Source organism: Ochotona princeps, chromosome 12 (assembly GCF_030435755.1).
Source record: "Ochotona princeps isolate mOchPri1 chromosome 12, mOchPri1.hap1, whole genome shotgun sequence".
In the NCBI taxonomy this organism is placed as follows: domain Eukaryota; kingdom Metazoa; phylum Chordata; class Mammalia; order Lagomorpha; family Ochotonidae; genus Ochotona; species Ochotona princeps.
In genome coordinates, this window is record NC_080843.1 from 9,191,124 (window position 1) to 9,212,146 (window position 21,023).

General features: G+C 46.9%; 1 protein-coding gene across 1 annotated transcript in view; it reads right to left on the bottom strand.

The window, feature by feature from the left end:
* Positions 1-21,023, bottom strand: part of CLYBL (citramalyl-CoA lyase) — a 94,994-nt gene that overhangs the window by 18,662 nt on the left and 55,309 nt on the right. The window contains exons 3-7 of the mRNA XM_012926372.2: positions 11,822-12,010; positions 7,749-7,850; positions 5,982-6,075; positions 4,751-4,918; positions 323-447 (exon numbers count right to left, since the gene is read on the bottom strand). Of these exons, the coding sequence (XP_012781826.2) occupies positions 323-447; positions 4,751-4,918; positions 5,982-6,075; positions 7,749-7,850; positions 11,822-12,010 (678 nt within the window). The remainder of the gene's footprint in view (positions 1-322; positions 448-4,750; positions 4,919-5,981; positions 6,076-7,748; positions 7,851-11,821; positions 12,011-21,023) is intronic.

The following is a 21,023-nucleotide window of genomic DNA, read 5'->3' on the forward strand; positions in this document are numbered from 1 at the left end:
TGCTCTTGCTTTGATCTAAAATTATTTTCCTATGAATGCCGCATCGAAGTCTACAGAGGAAAACCAGGCAGACTTGCATTTTTTCTAAGGCTGCCAGCGCATTTTATGAGAGGAATAAAATGAGACGTGCGAGTCAGTTTGAGTGGAATAGTTAGGCTCTTGGGAAGGAAAAATTCCACCTTAAGTAATTTTCTCCCTGATGAGTGTCGTGCTGTCCCCTCATTCCCTCAACCAAAAATATGATCCCCCAACCCCCAGTTCCTCCCTCACGATATTTTAAAACATGAGTTTCCCTCCAGACACAGCCAGAGCCAACATTTACCTTCCCTAACCGCTGGTGTTCTTGGAAGGCAGCGATGAGTCCTTCGGCCCACTGGACTTTTTCAGGGGAAGGAGAAAACTGCTGCTGGACCACGGCAATCTGGTTCGGGTGGATCACTTGCTTACCTGCAAAGAGAAGGGTAACCCAGGAGCCGTGAGACACAGTGCAAACTAGATGTGTCCACTGCGCCGGGCTTCTGCATGCCCCTGACACTGTCAGGAGCTAATTCAGAACAAAGTTGTTAAAGAAAATCACCCAAACCACAGGCAGGCAGGCAGAGGCATCTGTGGAATACCACAGAAGAACAAACTGCACAATGGGAGCGTTTGTGTTCCGATGCTATGGCAATGCAACTGCTCGGCAGATCATGTCTGCCGCTTGTGGCTACAGGTGCACTAACAAGGCACCTGCTCTGGTTGGGACTTGGAAGCATGAGGTCTGCAAGTCAGGGCTGGACAGGCATTAAAGGGAATCCTCTCAAAGTTTAAAAGTTGTCTTATGCTGCTTTTGTAGGCTTCTGCTGATGTCCTTGATTTCTTGTCAGAGAGTTATGGCTGTTCTCATAACGTGGATGCAAACACGGCGACACTAAAACATTACCCAAGAGCCTGTATTTACTCTGTTGGGGGAAATGTGTCGTTTCTAACCTCTAGTAGAAAACTAGATTTCAGTGGACATATTTGATTCAGTACAGTGAAATAGCAGATGGCAACACTGTACCTTTGGATTATTTCATTCAAAAAATTTTTTTGAAGACAAATATGGGAAGTTTCTTAGTCCAGAATGAGTAGCTTTTCCCTTTTTGCCTACAAACTGAGGGTTGGGTATTTCCCACTTCTAATGCCCAACCCACCTCAAAAGAAATCTTATCTCTGAAGAAATATCTTCAAAAAGAGATCTGACTCATTTTTTTTAAATTTTAAAGATTTAAAAATAAGAACATAATAGAAACATCAAGGTCAAAAGATTCTGTGACATCATGCCGTCATTAGAGCACAGTGTAACAAGCGAGGATGTGTGGAATCTAACCAGGTCATTAATAAAATGCAACCTAATTTAACGTTATAATGATGACACTATATTGTGTGATGGACTTACGGACATAATCTATTAAAAATGAATGTGCACTTGGCCATTTACTCTGCTGAATGTATTCGTTGCTATGTCCATTTGTTCTATTTGTGAAATAGTCGGTTTAACATTTAAACACAAATTGCTATGCATCCCTGATGTTGACTAAAATGTCAATTCTTGCTCTGTTGTTATTCTGTTTAGTAGCAAAAGGAACAGCACTGGTAAAAAAAAATTTAGTGTTTCATGAAAAAGAGTTTTGGTGGATAAACACAACAATATCTTCATAATGGCATAATTAAAACATCCTCACATTACTATTTCATTGATAAAATACTAGAAACCTATAGTTTCTGGAACAACTAGCATAAGTAATGACAAATGGGAGGGTTTTTTAGATTATATTTAAATGCCCTAAGAGTTTTTTACAATATTATTAAAATAGGATGTTGATTCCGGTGGTCAGTTCCTATCATTATTGGCCCTGGATTTCATTATTTATGTACATAATTTACACGACCTTATAAAAAGCCACATTTTGTGGGAGCTTTGGGGTACAGGCACTATAATTTGAGAAATCAACATAAACCACATAAAATTCTGTGAAATGACTGATGAGCCCCAAGCATTTGGGTAAACAGGCTGAAATGTCTATTCCGTTTTTGGAGCTTAGAAACACCTGCGCATGAAGTGCTCTCCTGTGCTACCTTCTCAAATCTAACAACTGTTTCACAGACATGAATGCCATGGGGGGCGGGGAGAAGCAGATATTTTATACAGAAGAGTGTTATTGACAAGTTACTGTGAGGGTGCAAAATTGGAAGACATTAAAATTGATGAGCATGAAATCCTTTTTACAGTACCACTTGATATATCTTGCTTTAAATCAATATCTGTCAAGCCTTTTAGGTGACTGTATGATGGGGTCATTTTTGTCTTCTCCCAAAGACCACAATAACAGAAGCAAACCCGGAGCGCCTCCTATTTCTACCCTTTCTTCTCAGCATGCACTGCCGGAGGACCTGCAAGGACCAACTCGGCTGTTAAAGCTTCAGCCCAAGATTAAGTTTTTGGTTTCTTTTTTATTAAAAAATTCCTAAAGTTAGTGGCCATTTAGAGCGCCAGTTGCACTGACTTCAAATCAACCTTTGGGGCTAATAAGGCTGGGAGGCAAAGTTTATGGAACAGATACCGCAGCCCTCTGTCCGCTGCGGGGCTAACATTTACAGAACCACAAGTCCTCTGAAAAAGGGCAGTGCTTACAGGTACAGCAAACCCTGCGGACGCATGCTCGGGGTCTCAGCGTAATGGAGGGCACAGCACTTGGGCTGGTTTAAACCTTCCACCCACCTGCTTCGGATGAGACACATTTTCTTTTTCCTTTCCTTTCTCCCTGCCTCTCCCTCTTTCCTCCTCCTGTGCACACTCTGAGTGTGGCACACAGTTAGGACACACAGATCCTGAGTGGCTTGAGATACTCAGTAAAAGCCATGATTTTTTGAAAACTGCTAGAGATATGTGAAGAAATAGAGTTCGGACAGCAAAGACGTTCTTGGTAGAAATTGTGAGATGGCTCCGGAGCGTGGCTCAGGGGTGCTTGCCTCGCTCACTCAGCTGTACCATGGCACCATGCCCTCTATCCTACCCGTTCTCCCGATCCCATTCTTCCTTTGATTTACCCCTCCCCATTGGGAAGAGACAATAGTGCCAGGCCCATAAGCTTCTCATGCTGAGCTGGGCACAGTCTCGAAATTTAAACCTGATTTGAAAGAGCATGCTTTCCGTGATTGAATTAGGGTTCGATTAAATGCCACCCTGTCTCCTGTAGGAGCTCTCGGGCTGCCGGGGAAATTCAGGGGCACACCCAGATCCCAGAGACGGCGGAGGAGACCCAGGTACTAGTGAGTGATGCTGACAGGGGCCAGGGATTTTTTTAAATTGAATTAGTTCCCATTTCACAGGAGCATCTGGCTGCCTGGCAGCCAGTGCCGCACGTTTTAGGCCAACAACAACATCAGGGTCTATTAGGTAGATTTCCTGGATTTTTTTTCCAACTTTCCTTGTCGGGCCATCTTGTGGGCAGTCAGCTCCCATTGACCTGCAAGAGGGACCTCCAACGTTCTCAATCACCTCGAAAATGCAGGGAGGAGTCATTTACTGCTAACTCAGGTGACTGAACGAGAGTTCTCTGTCATGGATCACATTGCCTAATGGAAGAATGAGATCATATTTATTTAGTACTTTAGGTTCAAAACACAGCCATCGAGCTTGGAGAGTTTTTTGAAAGGTCACGGAACCATGAAAACAGTGTATAGATTTCAGGACAATGCTTTGCACCAAAATGAACTTGTCTTTGAGTCCCACTTTCCAGACACTTATCCTTTCAAATCCCTTAATAAAATGAAAAAATTTTAAGTCTTTCCATTTTATGTTGGGTTCAGATTCCAGCAAGGCACCTTGTGCATAGGTTTTCAGTGACTGACCCCTAAGTAGGTGCGTTTATATGCATATTAGACTATCAGAATGCTTGTCTCTTAATATTTCTGAAATTAGAATTCTTTGGAACTAATTGTCTTGCCCATCTTCCTGTAGTGCTTGAACCTTTTTACCCTAATTATGTCAAGATTGTCAAAAAAAGAAAGTCTGAAAAAAAAAGAATTCTTAGTCATTTTAGCATAAGAACAAATTAGGGTAAAAGAGCTTATGATTTTTGTAATTTTCCCCATGGTGGCCTCTGTGTGTGTGTGTGTGTGTAGTAACCATACGTGTGTATATACATCCAACAGAGGTTTTTCTGAAATTTGATTTCTGTTGTAAAACACCATTTTTGGTTCCCACCCGCAGCTCGTGGCGTGATCTTAGTGCCAGTGCACACACATGGATGTCACAGGTGCGTGGACACATGCTTCCTGAATGGGGTGGAGAGGGGCGAGGCACTGGGAGTCACAGAGCAAAAGCTAGTTAAAGGGAAGAAAAGGAGATGCCGCTAAATTAATTTTTTAGAATTGATTTTTGAGTATTTGGGGCAGATTTTTTTGTCTAACCATCAGCCCAAATCTTAGGGCAAGTCCCTTCGGCAGTGGGCTCTCCTCTTGCCTTGCAGTCAGCCAAAAGTGCAGTCCAACACATTAGCGGGCAGGAAAAACATGGTAACTGATTCAAAGAGGAAATAAAATGAGGGCTTTGTGTTTTGAGCAACAGGGCCAAAGACACGGCTTTTTAACAAGCCACACACGGTGGAATGAGTCCACCACACTTCCGCTGGTGCCCAGCACCACTGATTTGGGTTCCGTTGCTGCTGCTCTGGAATGCTCCTGCCTTGGGCCCTGGTTTGTGAGGCGTGCTGGGGGAACATACCCGTGAAGCCCATGGCGGCCCCTTCCCTCGCCTGCCTGAGGAGCCCGGCCTCGTCTCGGAAGTCGATGTACACCAGGTCTATGGCCTGAAGAGCGAAGGCCTTCGCCACCGTGACAATCTTCTGCCGCGCGTACAGGATATCCTGCGTGTCTTTACTGCTTGTCGCACCTGCGGATGGGCATGGAACAGGAAGTTTGCATTGTGGGTATCAATACCTGGGTGTGAGTGAGAAAGACCTGGCATTGTAGATGCGTCCTTCTCCCTGGCCAAGGCAGAACGGGCCGTGGAGGTGGAGATAAATGCAGGGTCTTCCCAATCACCCCTTCTACCTGTCTCCGGAAGCGCCCATCAGCCATTCAGGGGGTCTCAAGTGACCCCGCTGGGATCATCTTCCTTTTTGTTATTGGTAGTACACCCACACACACAGTGGTCTGGCAGGCACGTAGGGGAAGAGCGGTGAGCTTGTCACCCTGGGCTCTGAAGGGCCTGTGCTAGGGCTACTGTCCTGAGATGGGGCGCCCAGCACCCCAGGAGCTGCAGGGTCTGCCGGGAGAACCTGGAAAGCAGAGGACACTGTTGCGGTCCACGGGTGCCTGGATGCACAGAGCTCTCCCGGAAAGGCGGCCCTGGTAATACGGTCCTTTGTTTCCAGCCAGTGGGGAGCAAGGGACATCTCTGTTTATAACCGGACCGCTCTGCTCACTGCTCCAGAAGAGTGCCGGGCTGCAGGTCACTTGGCCCCTCTTCACAGGTGCCCTTTTGAGCTTTGGGTTCTGCGGACAGCCAAGGATGGAAAGCACAGGGCTCGAGGGATGGCGGGAAGAAAAAATTCAAGGCAGCGAGAGCATCTCTGTAGAGAGATAACAATGAGGGTTCTGGAATGGCTGGGAAGGCTCGGTATTCAAGATGACTTCCATTTCTGTGGCTCATGCAACAAATGGTTCATGAAGGCAACAAGCCTGCCTCGCAAGTGTGTGTGTTTAGGGGAGGTGCCGGCAAAAGAAGGAAGTGAGGTGGTTCACGTGACACATTGATTAGGAGCAACCCAGAGGCCGCATTTCCCCGGACCATACCTGAGGCTGCACCAGGCTTTTTCTTTCTTATTTTTATAAATGATCAGCAGTGTTCTAGAGGCAGGACAGCCTTGGGTAGCCACCCATTCTAAGGAGGTGTTGGCTGCTTGCTTGTTTTGTAAATGACCATGGGCAAAGAAAAATATAGACACACACACCTATGCTGGCTCGGAAATCCTCTCCTCCAAAAACGACTCCATCGAGGAAGAGACCGACTGTAGGCCCGATCCTGAGCATCTCCTCACACACAGCCTGCAAGAGACCAGAGCAGAGCCGGGCCCACAGGAGCGTGTGCATGAGAGGGGCACGCGACTCGGGGGGTGACACAGCCTGACTCACAGCCCGCCTCAGGCTGCAGCCTCCATTCACCCCTATTCCGAAACATACCCGCTACAGTTCAAGATGACTAGACTGGCTATGCTGGCTTTGCTCCATGAATTGCACAAGTACATCTGTTACAACCCGTTCACATGGCTGTAATGTTCAAATTGCAGTTGATGGACTTTCTAGAGAAATCATTTTGATGTACTTTATATTCCACAATTTATTTTTGCTTTTGGAGACTCTCAGATAATAAATACGGAATACCACAGGAGAGAAGGAAGCAATTTTTAAATCAAACTAATTGGATTATTTACTTTAGGATCAATTAGGTGGTTTCAGGATTAAAGACAAACAATACAAAAACCATACAACTCCAGAGGGGAAAATAAAAATGCAACAAGTCATCCAGGATGTGTTAATAAAAGCAACCCTGAAGTTTATGCATGGACGTATAGACAAATAACATGCATTATAGATGCAACCCTGGATCTTAAAAGGTAGAGGCAGAACTTGCTAATGTATGTGGGTGAGAAAGAAATGAGACACTGATGGGCACACTGTTGATTGATTTCAGGCACTGCAAGTGCTGCTAAGTACATTAAAATGGCGAGACAGTGCTCAAAATTAAGTCTCTGCGTGAATCTGGGGGTGCATACAGGCTCTGCTTTTGATTCTGTTCCGAGGGTCCCAGGGCAGGCTGCAAGACCTGGGTGGTGTGGGGCGCTGGCCACAGGATGAGGCCAGAAGCAGCCCTACTCACAGCCCCCTGACAGTATGTGGCCCTCCTGTGCCGTCCCAGGAGGGTCTCTCTCGCTCTCCCTTTGCCACATACCACCCGCCTTGTGCCTTTGTTTCTAGTGGTTTCTCCTGCCCTCTGGAAGGGGGTTAAAAAAAAAAGAATAACCCTAGAAGGGGATGCTGGCTGGACATCCCCAGGTCAGGGGGCAATGGGAAAGGCATGTTTTGGGAAAGGAAGGGGAAGCCCCACGCTAGCCGTGAATTTGGGGAGGCAGGTAGTTTTACGCAGCCAACCGATGCACGGCCACACGGGGCTTTGATCATCTACCCCAGCGTATCCTAGAAACCTTTTTATGTGCTAATGGGGGCAAACTTGGCCTACAAATTGTTTTGTGTGCATAAACTTACAAACAGTAATCTCATCTGCTAGAGAGGGTATGGATACTGTTGCTATAGAAGCCAGGAAATCTCATGGAAAAGACACAGGACAGAAAAGAGCAATGTGGAGATAATCCCCAAATTCGGTTTTCACGTACATTTTAAATCAACAAAAGTAACTGTGCAAAGTGTATATTCACACAGCAATTACTGAATGGCAATCATTACAAGGAAACTGTGCATATTCGCGTACATATCCTGCATTGGAAAGCTCACTGCTTCTGTTGAACCGATGTCTTTGTTTTCTAAGATGCTGCCTGACTTTTTTGGCTACGATAGGTAACGAATGGCTCACAGAGTTCATCTTGCTTATAAATCTCTCTCGAAAAATATTTTCAGATGTTAAAACAGAAAACAAAAGTTTCCTGTAGGGGATCAACAAAATCTTAAATGCCAACTTAGTAATCATATGATGGTCGTCTTACCTTAAAATTGAGCAAACCCATGGCAGTTTCCACAAAAGGGATTAAATTCATTGGTTGTTCAAGTTTTCGGCCTTTTAAGTGGAATAAAAATCTGTCTGAAAACTGAAAATCAAAAGTATCATAAACAAAATGTACACACACTGAACTGCAGGCGGGGAAGCAGGCCCTGAGCCTGTGACCTGAGGAAGCGACACCCCAGCCACTTTCGTCCACACAAAAGAATTTTTCTTTTTTTAAAGAAGAGGAAAGACCAAAAGAAAAAAGGTAATGAAGTTCCCACCACAGCAAATAAAGCATTACAGTTTTTTTTTCTCCCCCTAAAGGAGCCATTTGAGGCCTGGAAGAGGCTCAGAGCTGGAAGGAGAGGGGGTGCCGCTGGAGAGCTACCCCTGAAAAGCTCTCGCCCTCCTCCTCAATGCAAACATGGGTGCGGAGACAATGCAGGCTGCCTCTACCTGCCACCGTGTTGTCATTTTGTGCCAGCACTGCCATCGGCGGGCCTGTTCCACGGCCTTCTATGTGGAATCCATATTAATTCATTATGGCCCTGGTACCCTTTGTTCACAGGTTTTTTTTTTTCTCTTCCTGATTTTTAGCTTACCTAGGAAGACCTTAAAAAGGAAGTTTAATTCTTTGAAGACCAAAGCTCGCCAATTTTTTCCATGAGACCAGTTCACAGCTAGCTCTGCGCCGCCAGTAGGGTAGCCCAAATTCCAAAATCTATCATCTGGAAACATACAAAAGCCCCCGCACAGAGCCCCCGCCCCCCACGCGGAAGGGGGAAAACACACTCTAAGTTGTAAATCTATTATGTCTCTCTCACTCTAATAAGATGTGGGCAGATTAAAAAAAAAAAGAAACTCAGGTATGATAAAGATATTTTTTGTAAATAAAGATGAAAACATATATATCCATTTTAAATTTAAGGAATATTCGGCCATTAATGGATATCAAAGGAAAGGAGAATTTTAATCATCTCTCCATTCAGTCTCAGTTGGGTAAATCATATCTAAGAGATTTGCATAAATATAAACCATCAAAGACTTTTCATCTTCAAAGGGGGCTTCAAGACCCCATAAGCTTTGTACTGTAATCATCACAGGTCACCACCCTGCAGGAATAAGGCTGCTATGGCAACATAAAAAACTAATGCTTAAGGCTTAGCATAATATTCTGACTAATAGAAAGGAAACTCATTTTAAAAGCTAGCAGCCCGGTTACCAGAAGCAGGATTAGAGGTGTTATTTCCCCTTTTAGCTGCCCCCTCCAAGTCGGTGCACCCCTGTCACCCTGTGCCCCCTCCAGCCCCCACCTCAAAAATCTAATCACGGGGATCTTTAAAAAGCTTTGGAGCAATTTGCAGTAACTTTACAATTAGGCTCACACAAATCACAGCTTCCAGTAATGAAGAATCATTCCCACTTGCTCTCCGGCCCCTCCCTCCTTCGGAGGGTGTCGGTCACCTCGCAGGGAACTTTTCCTGGCGAGGGCACATGGCAGGAACCAGGAGAAGGGCACAATGCGAGGGGAACAGCGCGTGCAGGGTTTGACGCCAGGCAACAGAAAACAATTTATATCACATCTAAGGGAGAAAGTGGGGTGGCACAGTATTTGTGGTTTGGGTGTTAATTATGTAGGAGACTTTTTAAATGTTTTTATTTAAAAACACCTTGCAATGCTGCTTGTCCCACTCTTTATGATAAAAGTTACAGCCACAAAAATCATAAAGTTTACAGCTAGACAAATGCATTACAACACAGTCCCCACTCTTAGAAACCCTCTGAACCCTTTTGTTTTAAACCCAATGGGGGCATTTAAAAAATTAAATATTCCAATCCCTCCTTTACCTCCTTCTCTCCTCCTCCCCTCCCCCCAGCTTTTAAAAAAAAATTGCATTAAGGACCAACACAAAAGGTAACTACTGGAGAAGTTTCAATTAATTTTTTTCAAAAGCACACGATTAAATGTTTCCGGCCGGGTAAAGTGTTCATTTCAGTGAGATGGAGGGAAGTGGGGGGGTGGGAGGAGGAGGGGAGGGAGGGGGGCTTTACAAAGGGCTGGAGGAGGAGAGGAGGTAGCAGGGCCTAGCACTTCTTTCAGTTCCAGTGCACACCCAATAGTGTGTTGGAAGAATGCGTACTGTTCGGGATTTGTGGGAGAATTGTCCCACCACAAAGGAGACCGAGTTACGCTTGTTATAGTCCAATAAGCCATGCCAGTCAAACAAGCACCCACACTAGCGACAAAAGGCAAGCAAGAGATTCTCACACAAAAGGGAACAAGTAAGCCCATCTTTCAGCTGTGGACCAGGCTATGGGTTTTATGCTTCGCAGAAATACAGGCAGAGAGGGAAAAAAAATAAAATAAAATAAACAGCCCCTAGGCTGCTGTTAACTAGAAGTCCCGCTTAAACTCCAGTGTGTTTCTCCAAGCCTAGGCATTTAGGGAAGCCGCTGAGGCTCGCCTAGCCCCTCACCCCCAACACCAGGGGAATCTCAGTGATAAACAACCAAAAGGCAACAGAAGCGCCGCAATCAACTTCAGATAACTGTGAACAGGGCAGAAGCCTCGGGGTAGCAACAACTCCGAGCACACCTCCCAGCTTTCAGAGGGGCGCTGTGGCAAGAACCCTGGGTCGGCCATGTCTAATACTGGTCCTTGAGTAAGGGGCTTTGAGAACAGTCCAACCCATGACTGCTCAACAGCTTTCAAAAGGCTCCAGGAAAATGGAACTGAAAGATAAGCTTACTTGGTTCAAAAAAAAAAAAAATTGGAAACCCATTCTTTTTTTCATATTATACATTTTCCATGAAATTTTTAAAGTCCCTTTCTACAATGGCAACTGTGAGTGGCACTGTTTCTGAATAGTGATACTGAGGCAGTAACAGGATCTGGGCAACTTTAATCATATCTGATATGCGACCCATTTGATCAAAATATGATCATTTTCATATGCAATGAGTATAAAAGTTATTGAGATGTTCTTTAACATTCCCGCCCCCCCGCCGTTGGTTGTTCACCCCTTCAAGCCAGGTGTGTCTTCAAGCCAGGTGTGTATTTTACACACTTCTAGCACATCTCAATTGGCACTGGGCACATCTTACGGGCTTAGCAGCCTCATGTGGCCAAGAGGCCTCACACTGGACAGCCCCATATCTAAAAGGACCAGCAGAGACAGATGCTTAGCCCAGTGGTCAAGATGCCTGCCTTTGGACTGGCCTGAGCTGAGCCTCATGATTGCAGCCACAGCCTCTGAGATAACACTCGATGAGGCGTCTGAAGACTCTCCCTGCCCACTCATCTGTCCCAGACACAGCCCGCACTCACATCCCATAGGCCCTGGCCCCAGGGGCGCCGTGAATTGCTGTTTTATTCAGCAGAGAATACTACTAGAAAACTAGAATACTAGAAAACTCCCAGTATAGCCCAGCCCGCCCACCCCTGCACCATTTCACGACCAAAACAATCATGGTATAATTAGGCCCCTTTCAAAAGTTTTCATAAGTAATTTGACGGGCCTGACTGCTTTGCATTTCAGATTTTTATTGGCTGCAAAGTCTGTCGTGAAATGCAAACACACCTGTCAGCAATTTAAAAGGGATGCACTGGAGAACTGTTCAGGAAATAATATCTGTGCTAATTAAAACCACTAGTTAAAAGCTTCCTGTTTATTCCTCCAGTTGCCCCCACAGAGTGACCTTTGTCCTCCCATCCTCTAGGTGCAATTCTCATCTGCCACTAGCCTGCTCTTGCTGCCCAAACGCATCTGGGGAAGTCCCCCTGGGTGCTGGCTCTTCCAGGGGGTGGCGCTGGTGGGGTGGGAGAGGAGACAAAACGCACATCATGCTAGGACATTGCTGGGTCTGCGGGGGTGGGGGGGGTGGGGGCCATGGCTGTGCCGTGCACATCACAAATCGGCCAGGAGAGAGAACCTTGGGGGAAAGCCAGGCTCTCACGGTAGGCAGGAACTGGTTTCTGGCACTCATTGCTAATTCCCAATCCCCTTGCTCTCTGCTGTGCATGGTCTGGACAGCTACGGCACTCAAGGCCAGCCAGATGGGAAAGCGACTCACCCACTGGATTTCTTGGGGTCCCTCCACCTTGGGGAGCATGAGGCTGGAAGGAAGGACCCGCGACTGCAGAAGGACCTCCAGATCCTCTTCGGCCAGGCCACTGGACACCGCGTTGACTCTCACGCACTTCTCAGTCGGGCCCAGGTCAAAGTCTTCAAGAGTTTGGACTATTCTCAGTCGGGCTTCATTCTGTATATGTTGATAAGAAACATCTCCTAAATTTGTTTCCATTACTGAAGGAACCCAATAGAATGGGCTCATTGATGGCTGCGTGGGTTAGGTGGAATCTGCTCGTCGTATCTACACATTTCCTGTACATCAGAGAAGCGTTACTTGGGATAAGTCTTCCAGTCTGACACGTGAGCCACTGGTGTCTAGACTTCATTCAAGCCACTGGTGACCCTGTGGCCATCCCCAACACATGGTACTGTCTTCCCGCCAACAGCATTACCTCCCAGTTGGACAGGGAGCATCACCAATAGCTCACTACTCAGGACTGAGCACTCACTAGGTGCCAAGCGTGGTTCTAATTCCCCGACCTGCATCTTCTCCTTCAGCAACTGAGAAACTGGTGAGCATCTGCCTCGCGGCTGCCTCATCCGCCGGCCTGGCCACATGAGGAGGGAAATAGGCATCCTGCTTTTCTGTTCATTCACTTTATTTGTGTGCAATGCAGTTGCATCTTGACATTCAATTAAGAAGCAGCTCACAGGAATCTGACACTCTGTTCTACAAAGAAAGCTCCAACTTATTCAGGGGGAAGCAGCAACATCACCAAGAAATCCCCTCCCCAAGTGGCTGACACATACATTTTTCCCCCTTTGATTTGTGAGTCTTGGCTCCGCAGCTTAGAGGAGCTGAACGGCTGAAAGTCGGCTTTGGTATCCAAAGATACCATGATTTATTAGCTTTGTGGGTGATTTATTAGCTTTGGGGTAGGAGGTAAGGAAGGTGGGGTAAGGGGAAGGGAAAGGAGCCTCGTGAGGGCCGAGGGCTGGCCCTGGGAAGAAGCAAGCACTTCCTGCCAATTTCAGTTTCAAAACCAAATTCCTCCAACTTGCCAACAGCCCTCAACACATTCTCATTGTCAGAATGAACACTTATCAAAAGTCGTGCTTCATTTGGGAAGGGTTTTTATGAAACTAATAAAATGTTAAAACCTCTCACTGCTGCTGGGTGCTTTTTCAAGGCAACTATATCCAGCCATGTGAACAGTAATGCTCATCTAGGAAAGCAGCAAGCCAAAGTAGAGACCAAAGGAAAAAAGTCTTCAAGCCAATACTGAGTGTATGTCCAGTCAATGAGAGGCTCCCAGAGTGGTGGACCACATGGAGGCGAGGCAGGCTTCCCAGTGGGATCTGGGCTGAACGGGGCAAAGCTGGGTCCTGTGCAATATCCTAGTGATAAAAGTCTTCACCTTGCACTCACTGGGATCCCATATGGGCGCCGGTTCTAAACCTAGCAGTCCCTGCTTCCCATCCAGCTCCCTGCTTGTAACCTGGGAAAGCAGTTGAGGACGGCCCAAAACCTTGGGACCCTGCACCCATGTGGGAGACCCAGAAGAAGCTCCTGGCTCCTGGTTTTGGATCAGCTCAGCTCCGGTCATTGCGGCCACTTGGGGAGTGAATCAGCAGACGGAAGATCTTCCTCTCTGTCTCTCCTCCTCTCTGTAAATCTGACTTTCTAATAAAAATAAGTAAATCTTCAAAAAAAAAAAATGAGTTGTTGGGAGATCCTTCTTGGCTGGGCCCGTGCAGTCCTGACTCAGAGCTCTACTAGAAATCAGTCCAGCCTTACACAAAAAGCAGGAGAGCTTCTGCTAGCCCAAGTCAGAGGAGGCACAGCCAAGAATGGTTAGTTCGATTCTGCATCATGCCTTTGTCCCACAACTATGAACTTATCTGCTTAGTCTACCATGCAGTCCTGTCAGAACCAGTAAATAGGAAAACACCGCAGGCGAAGAGTAGAAGTTAGCTCAGTATCATGGTTCTACAGCTGCCTGGGGCACTTGAGACAAAGACATCCAGCTCTTGGGCAACACATGTGTATAAAACTTGGTGGACCTGGTACGATAGCCTAGTGGCTAAATCTTCACCTTGCATGCTTGTGATCCCATATGGGTGCTGGTTTGTGTATCAGCTGCTCCAGCTCCCTGCTAGTAGCCTGGGAAGGCAGTAGAGGACAGCCCAAAGCCTTGGGACCCTGCACCCATGTGAGAAACCTGGAGGAACCTCTTGGCTATTGGCTCCTGGCTTCGGATTGGCTCAGTCAGCTCTGGCCATTGTGGCTGCTTGGGGAGTGAACCAGAGGACAGAAGATCTTTCTGTCCCGCCTCTCTATAAATCTGCCTTTCCAATAAAAATAAATATATCCCCCCCCCAAAAAAAAACAACTCCTTGTCTTTGGAGAACCTAAAGTGTGTTATGCTCCGAGTATCCTTCATGGCTACCAATCAGGATCGCCCTGGTGTGCAAACATTTCAGCTTCCAGGTTATCTTTCAACAGCCGAATCAGCCTCACAGAGCTTTGCTGGGGCAGCGGGTATAAAACCCAACTCCGAGATCCTGCAGGCTGGGATGCATCTTAAAGCTGAATGATTCGGCTCATCAACTCTGCCCTCCACTTGGATCTGCACGTGCGCTCAACGATGCTGGGATTCCGGCCTCATCGCTTCCCTGCGTCGTTCATGTTAACATCAAACAAAGCCTGACCTCTCCACTGTTCAGGTTGTTTCAACCAAGTCAGAAGGAAACTGTTTGTTCAGAACTCAAGTTCTGAATCTGTGTTTTTCTCCTTTTTTTAATCTAAAGTCAGATTGCCATGGTTTCAGCACATTCCAGTTTACTTAGCCTGATGACTGCAAGGGAAGCATCTAGTTCAGGCATAATCTGATTAGTATTTTGCAATGTTATAATCATGAGCAGTGAGTACATTTTATTAAACCTTTGTTGTTGTTGTTGTTGGCTCAGAATTAAAACAGACCTCTCTACTTTGCTACTCTGCAGCTTTTTAACAAAAGACAGAGAGAGAGGAGTACAGGGAGGCGGACGATGGCTTCAGAAGTGTGTGGCCACACAGTGGCCTCACCAGCAACATGCTGCCGCTTGGACCAGTTTACACAAACAGCATGCATCTCTCTGATACACACCCAAATACCCAACAACCTCACCAAATTTGCACCAACCAGCAAGCATGTTGATTGTTTTTTTCTTTTTGGTGTTTTGATGGTGAAATATGTTCCTATGCTAGCAAACACACCCGTGCCATCTGTGGGGCTGAGGGGAAAGCGGCTTCCAAGAACAATTGAATGTGGTGCTGGGGTTGGGTTAGTGAGTCAGACATGCAGCTGTTTCCACCAGCACATGCCTTACTTTCACCTCCACCATCTCATCCGCTTGGCCCTTCCCTTCTGTCATTCTCTAATCCCTCGACCTTGACCGACTAGGACCATCTCTCCACCTTCCATGGTCTCTGGCAAACCCCATCATTTAAGAAGGACTCTTGGGGGAAGTGAGCTCATTAGGGGGGTTATGTACTTGTAGGAGAAGGAAGGGGGAAAAAAGAGAGGCAGACCAAAGCCCCTTTGCTGCGGGGAGGCTTCCCGTGTATGGGGAGCATACGTTGTTTAAAAGCAAGCTTAAAAGGGGTTGCAGTCAAACGTGTTCAAAGGTAAATCCTTCTATAACCACGGAATGGACTTGTTCCCCTAAGGGTTGACAAACAGTGGTATTTGAAAGGTCTTCGTCCCTAAAGAGATGCACTTGACCCTCAAGGAGACCAGCTCCACAGTGGGTTCTGAACTTGCACAAAGCTGACCCAGATGAGGCTGTCCTGCAGTTTCCTGTTTGGGAGGTGTGGTTCCAATCACTATTTCATGCCATGGGCTGCTCGGTGCACTGGACCAGGGGCTAATAAACTTGTCCTTCTCCATAAGCCACCCTACTCTGAGACTGTCTGAGCCAGGAAACAAGGCGTGCTATGATTTCAGAGGCTGCCTTCCGATCACCTGGGGGAGAGACCCGCTTCCCAGATGTAGGAAGCGGGTAAATCCCCCAATGCGGGGCCTGCAAACTCCAAAATTAAAGCAGAAAACAGGCATGCAGTCAGTTCAACTGATGCCCATTACAGAGTAACAATGACTCATCCTTGTGAATTTCTAGCCCAGAATGATCAAATCCACAAAGAAAACAACATCCGTCCACTTTGACACTCCAGTGGAAGAGGTGGTCCCGCGCGGCGGGCGGCGCAGCCTCGCCATCTGGAGAATAAATCGAGTGTGAAGTACAGGATAGTTTGGGACCAAGCTCCGTGGCGGCGGCTCAGCAGTCAGTTCATTAGTTCCAAACTTCCAGGGATTAGAGCAGCATCAATTCTATTCTCGGATAGGATGAGACATACAGGACACGGGATTCGAGGAGGACTATGGCAGCCAGGAGGGGACCCCCTTTGGCTTACTTATAAAACTACAGAGCACCAACATACCCAAATACGTGCCTTAAATAACAGCATTATCACAGTGTCATAACGTCTGAATTAACACCTCTCCCTCTGCCTCACCACCCCAACCTTGAATTTGAACACATAGTCCCATGCACAGGATATGTAGAAGGACATCCATGGATACAAGAGGAGTGACAAGGAGCAGGCAGCCTGACTGCGACTTGTAATTAAGAAGTAGTTAGGGCTCTGAACTCCCGGGAGATAGAAAATTGGGGGGAAGAAAAAAAAACAGTAGTTATTAATATTTTTGTCCTGCACATTTTGATAATCACTCGCTTTGCTCGAAAAAAGCCTCTTCTTGCATTAGTCTCATTTGGACAATGAATGTCACAGGCAAGCAGCGCTCCCGACTTGGAGCAGAAGACTCCGAACTCATCGTCTCGGGAAGACGCTTTCAGACGTCAAGATCCAGTCTGGAATGAACACGTCTCCAAGTGAACTCTCCCACTGAAGGCCCTCCTTCTTACGTGATTTCTCTTGCTATGTCCGTATTAGACAGAAGTGCTTGCGACGGGAAAACAGGTAGTTAACACTAGAGAAGCATGGGAGATTTTTCTTACAAAAATATGAGCTGTACAAATTTGTCACAATAACAATCACAAAAACTGATATCTCACTGACAGCCACAGTCGTTTGCTTCATTAGGCAAGGTGACAGGGCTGAGTTTTCTGTTCCATCATTTTTTTTTTTCCACTTGACAAATAAATCTTGGTTTGCCTGTTTCTGACTACAGATCTATGATGACATGAGCCGATTCAGCTTACAGCCTGATTCCTCTATAAACACAAACCTTGGTACAGCCACAGTTTTGATGCATTAGTGATATAAGATACATTAACATGTAGTTGCAGAGTAAAACACTACATCAGCTTTCACTAGTCAGCTCAGACAGTAGGATGAAATTGGCATTGCTGCGCTCCAGAGATTTAACTGAAAGAGGAACCCACCCACACACACAAAGCCTCATTAAAATACAATAGATCTATGACAAGAACTGAATCTGAAGGTTTCTTTGAAATTAAAAAATTAAATTTTAATGCTAGGACAATGGATTCACTTGAGTTATCCACGTCTGTGTATTTGTCCGAGTTCGCAGACTGCACACTAGAAATGTGCGTGCTTCGTTGTGCACGAGCCTCACCTCGGAAGCACCGAGGGAGCGTCAGCCCTGCCCGCTGGGCCACACGGCGACGTGCACGGCGGGGCAGCCCACTGCCAAGGGAAGGAGAAAGGGGAGGTGACTGACAGATGGAACCAAGGGCAGAGAGGGCAACTGGCCGGCAGACCAGACACATGAGTGAGGAGATGGGACAGTCGCAGTTTTACTGAAGTCTGAGGAAATTTGTGTGATGAAATGTAATCTAGTATTTGTTTCAAAAAGACTTCCAGGATGCTGATAGATTTTCAGAGTTGACTGGTGAGTTTCTGGGTTCATAAATGGAACCACGAAACATGTCGTCCCATGTGACATGTTTCTCACTTCCTGTGTTCCACAGGTCATCTATGTTTTACCACACATCACATTCCTTGATCGCTACCAACTTACATTGCACTGGGTGCACGGACCACGCTTTGTTCATTATCAGTCATGGACACCTGGCCTCCTTTTGGCTCTTGGGAGAACTGCTGCTCAGAACGTGTTCCTGTGTGGATGCATGTTGCCACCTCTCTTGGCCACACCACCTGAGGAGAAGTACATCCCTGGGCATGTGCTGCTCACATGTGCAAGCTTCTGAGGGACTCTCACCTGTTTCCCAAAGTGCGGCCAGCCGGTGCCCTTCCGGCTGCCTGACGTTTGCATTGCCACTGTCCCAATCGATGTAAAGTCCCTCACTGTGGTGTTGACTGGCATCACCCTTATGGCCCACTTACATGTATTTTTTTGTAGAAATGTCTCTTCTATCAAAGTCTCTGCTCATTTTTGAAATTTTTTAGCAAAATGTACATAACATCAAAACTTCCATTTTAAATATTTTCAAAACTTTGTCACAGTGAATATTTAGCCTCTCAGGAATAACTCTCCATCTTCCTTCAGGGGAATTGGCAGTCTATTTTTTGTATTTGTAAATTTTTCTGTTGTTGATATATGAGTGAAAACATAAGATGTTCAATATTTGCTTATGGTTTATGTCACACAGCGTGATAATAATTATTAAAGGCTTATTTCTATTGTAGCACATATTTGAACCTCATTCCTTTTTATGGTTAAATAATATTCCAGTTGTGTATACACCACATTTTGCTCATCCTTCATCTGTTCATGGATGCTCAGAGGTCCCCACATCTTGGTTACTGTGAATTCCTTTAGCATCTGTGTCCCTTTCTAAGTCCCTCATAGCTGTTCTGGGTGTACACCTGGCACAAGTGCTGGGTCATAGATCAGTTCCATGTTTAGCTAGTTGAGGAACTGATTCTCAACAGTGCCGTACCATTTCTGTGCAAAGCAACCACATACCAGGATTCACAGGTGACTACATCCCACCCACAACTGCTACTGGCCCGGCCGCGGTTGCAGGCTTGCGCCTTTGGCTTGCGTTTCCTTCATGAGCCATGGTGACCAGCATCTTTCACGGGCCTGCTGACCATAGGTGTAGAAGAAGGCTTACTGAAGGTTTTTGTTTTTTTCTACTTTTATACTGGGTGTCTTTTCCCTTCACTGCTGAGTTGTAAGAGTTCTTTATATACATTTGATATTAAGCCTTTATCAGATACATGGTTTACAAATATCTCTTCCCCTTTTGTAGCAGTTTTTTTTCCTGACAGTATCCCACAGAGCAGCAGAGTTATAATTTTTCCTAACGTCCAATGTATCTCCTCTTTCCCTTTGCTCGCCTGTGCTTTTGTTAGCATTTGGAGACCACTGCTTGATGCAGGGTCACAAAGACGTACGTCTCCGTTTGCATCTCAGAGTTGGAGGCCTTGATTTACAGTGACTATTTGCTTTTTCTGTACGGTGTGAGGTTGGGGGCTTTATTTTTACTTTGTGTCTTCAGCTTATATTCTTCAATAAAACATCATAAAAATGCCCTGGGAACAGAAAACCCAGGTGGGAAGAAGCGACACTCCTCCAGCCGCTCTGCCAGGGCCCCGAGGGCCACTGCCTGCCTTTCGGCTTTCCCGTTGCTCCAGACCTGTCCATTACCTCCACTCCTCTTCCTCTTCCTTTCCTCACCTTGTCTTTCCCCACCCCCCTCCTAATGAGTTTTCTTTAACTGCGTGCACTAGGCTTTCTTTAGGGACCACGCCATCCATTCCTGTGGGACACTAGGCCCCTCATCCTCAAGGAGCTGATGATGACAAGGTCAATGGCAGCCCCTGCTTTCTGCATCTTGCGGCAACTTCGCACTCCACTGGAGTGCCCCAGTGTGCACATTGCATTCCACTTTTTTTTTTTAACAAGGCCTGGGACGCTGCACTGTGTTCAAGACCAGCCACCAGCACCCTGCTCAGCTCGGTCTGTGTGGATAGCTGTCTCCTTTGGGGATGGCGCTGTCATTTCTGGTCCCTAGCAGCACAGCAGAAGCCCAGGTAGGGATCTGGATAGGTGCTTGAGATGGGACACCTCCTGTATGGTACAAGTGTTTTAGCTGGTCCCCTCCCTCCTGTGCTCACATCTACCATTCACAGGGAAGGTGCCAGAAGAAAACTGAACACTGCCACCACTCCCCCTGCCGTTTCACAAACCTGAGCTCAGACCTGTAGCCATCTGAAGATATTTAGGGAACAGAGAGGATTTTTTTTTTTTTTTTGCCCTTTCCTTGAGTGCCCATAGAGAAAACTTGCTACATACCATGTCTGAATTTGGCCTGATGCCCTGGGGTTGGTGTACGTATGAGAGCAATTAACCACTCAATCCAGTATTCCTGGTGCTGCAGACAGGTGAGGGGTAGAGAGGGAAGGCACGAAGTCCCTCCTCCCTGACTTGGGGAAACTGACCATCCAGTCACAGCAAGGAACATGGAGTGGAGGCCTGGGACTGCCGGGAAGGCTAAGTAGGAGCAGGAGCGGCCAGGTTGGACTGGAGCTGGCTTCTCAAGGGAGGATCTCAAGGGATGCCGAGGAGGGGTGGCCAGCAGCCAGAGCCAGACGCGAGAGAAGGGCAGGGGGACGCAGTAGGCCAGGCCAGGGGAGGAGGTGGCTGCTGTTGGGATGGACAGGAAGATGCAGATTCACAAGGGGCAGGAACACCCTAGGACTTAGAAACGCACTGACCAGGCCGGGCCTCCAGTGTCAGGGGAGGGAAGGGTGAAGGTGGCACGAGGACAGGACTGCGTGGCACATTTGGAAAGTTCCTGAAACGTTACCCTGTGCCCCGATGGCATGTCCTCTACTTCCAAAAGCAGAGACTGTCTTAGCTGCCCTAGGGCAGCTTCCCTTGGCCACGGGAGGGCCTCTGGCCTCCCGGTTCGTCCATTTCCTCTCGGGAAGAGATGACCCGCTTTTGGGGCTTACAGTCCAGTGCTCTGACACAGAAACATGAAGGACACAGCAGAGCGGCCTGGCCTAGACCCTCCAGAACATCTTCTAATTGGTCTCCCTCTAGCCCCAAGGCCTGAGAAAGTGGCTACCTCCCCGGCTGCTACTGCCGCGGGAGCCAAGCTGGCCTTTCCTCATCATATTTGTGTCTCACCACTTTTTTGGGGTTAGAGGAGGTAATTAATTATTTTGGCTTTAAAGGCCTCCTGCTGGGTCGCAGGCTATG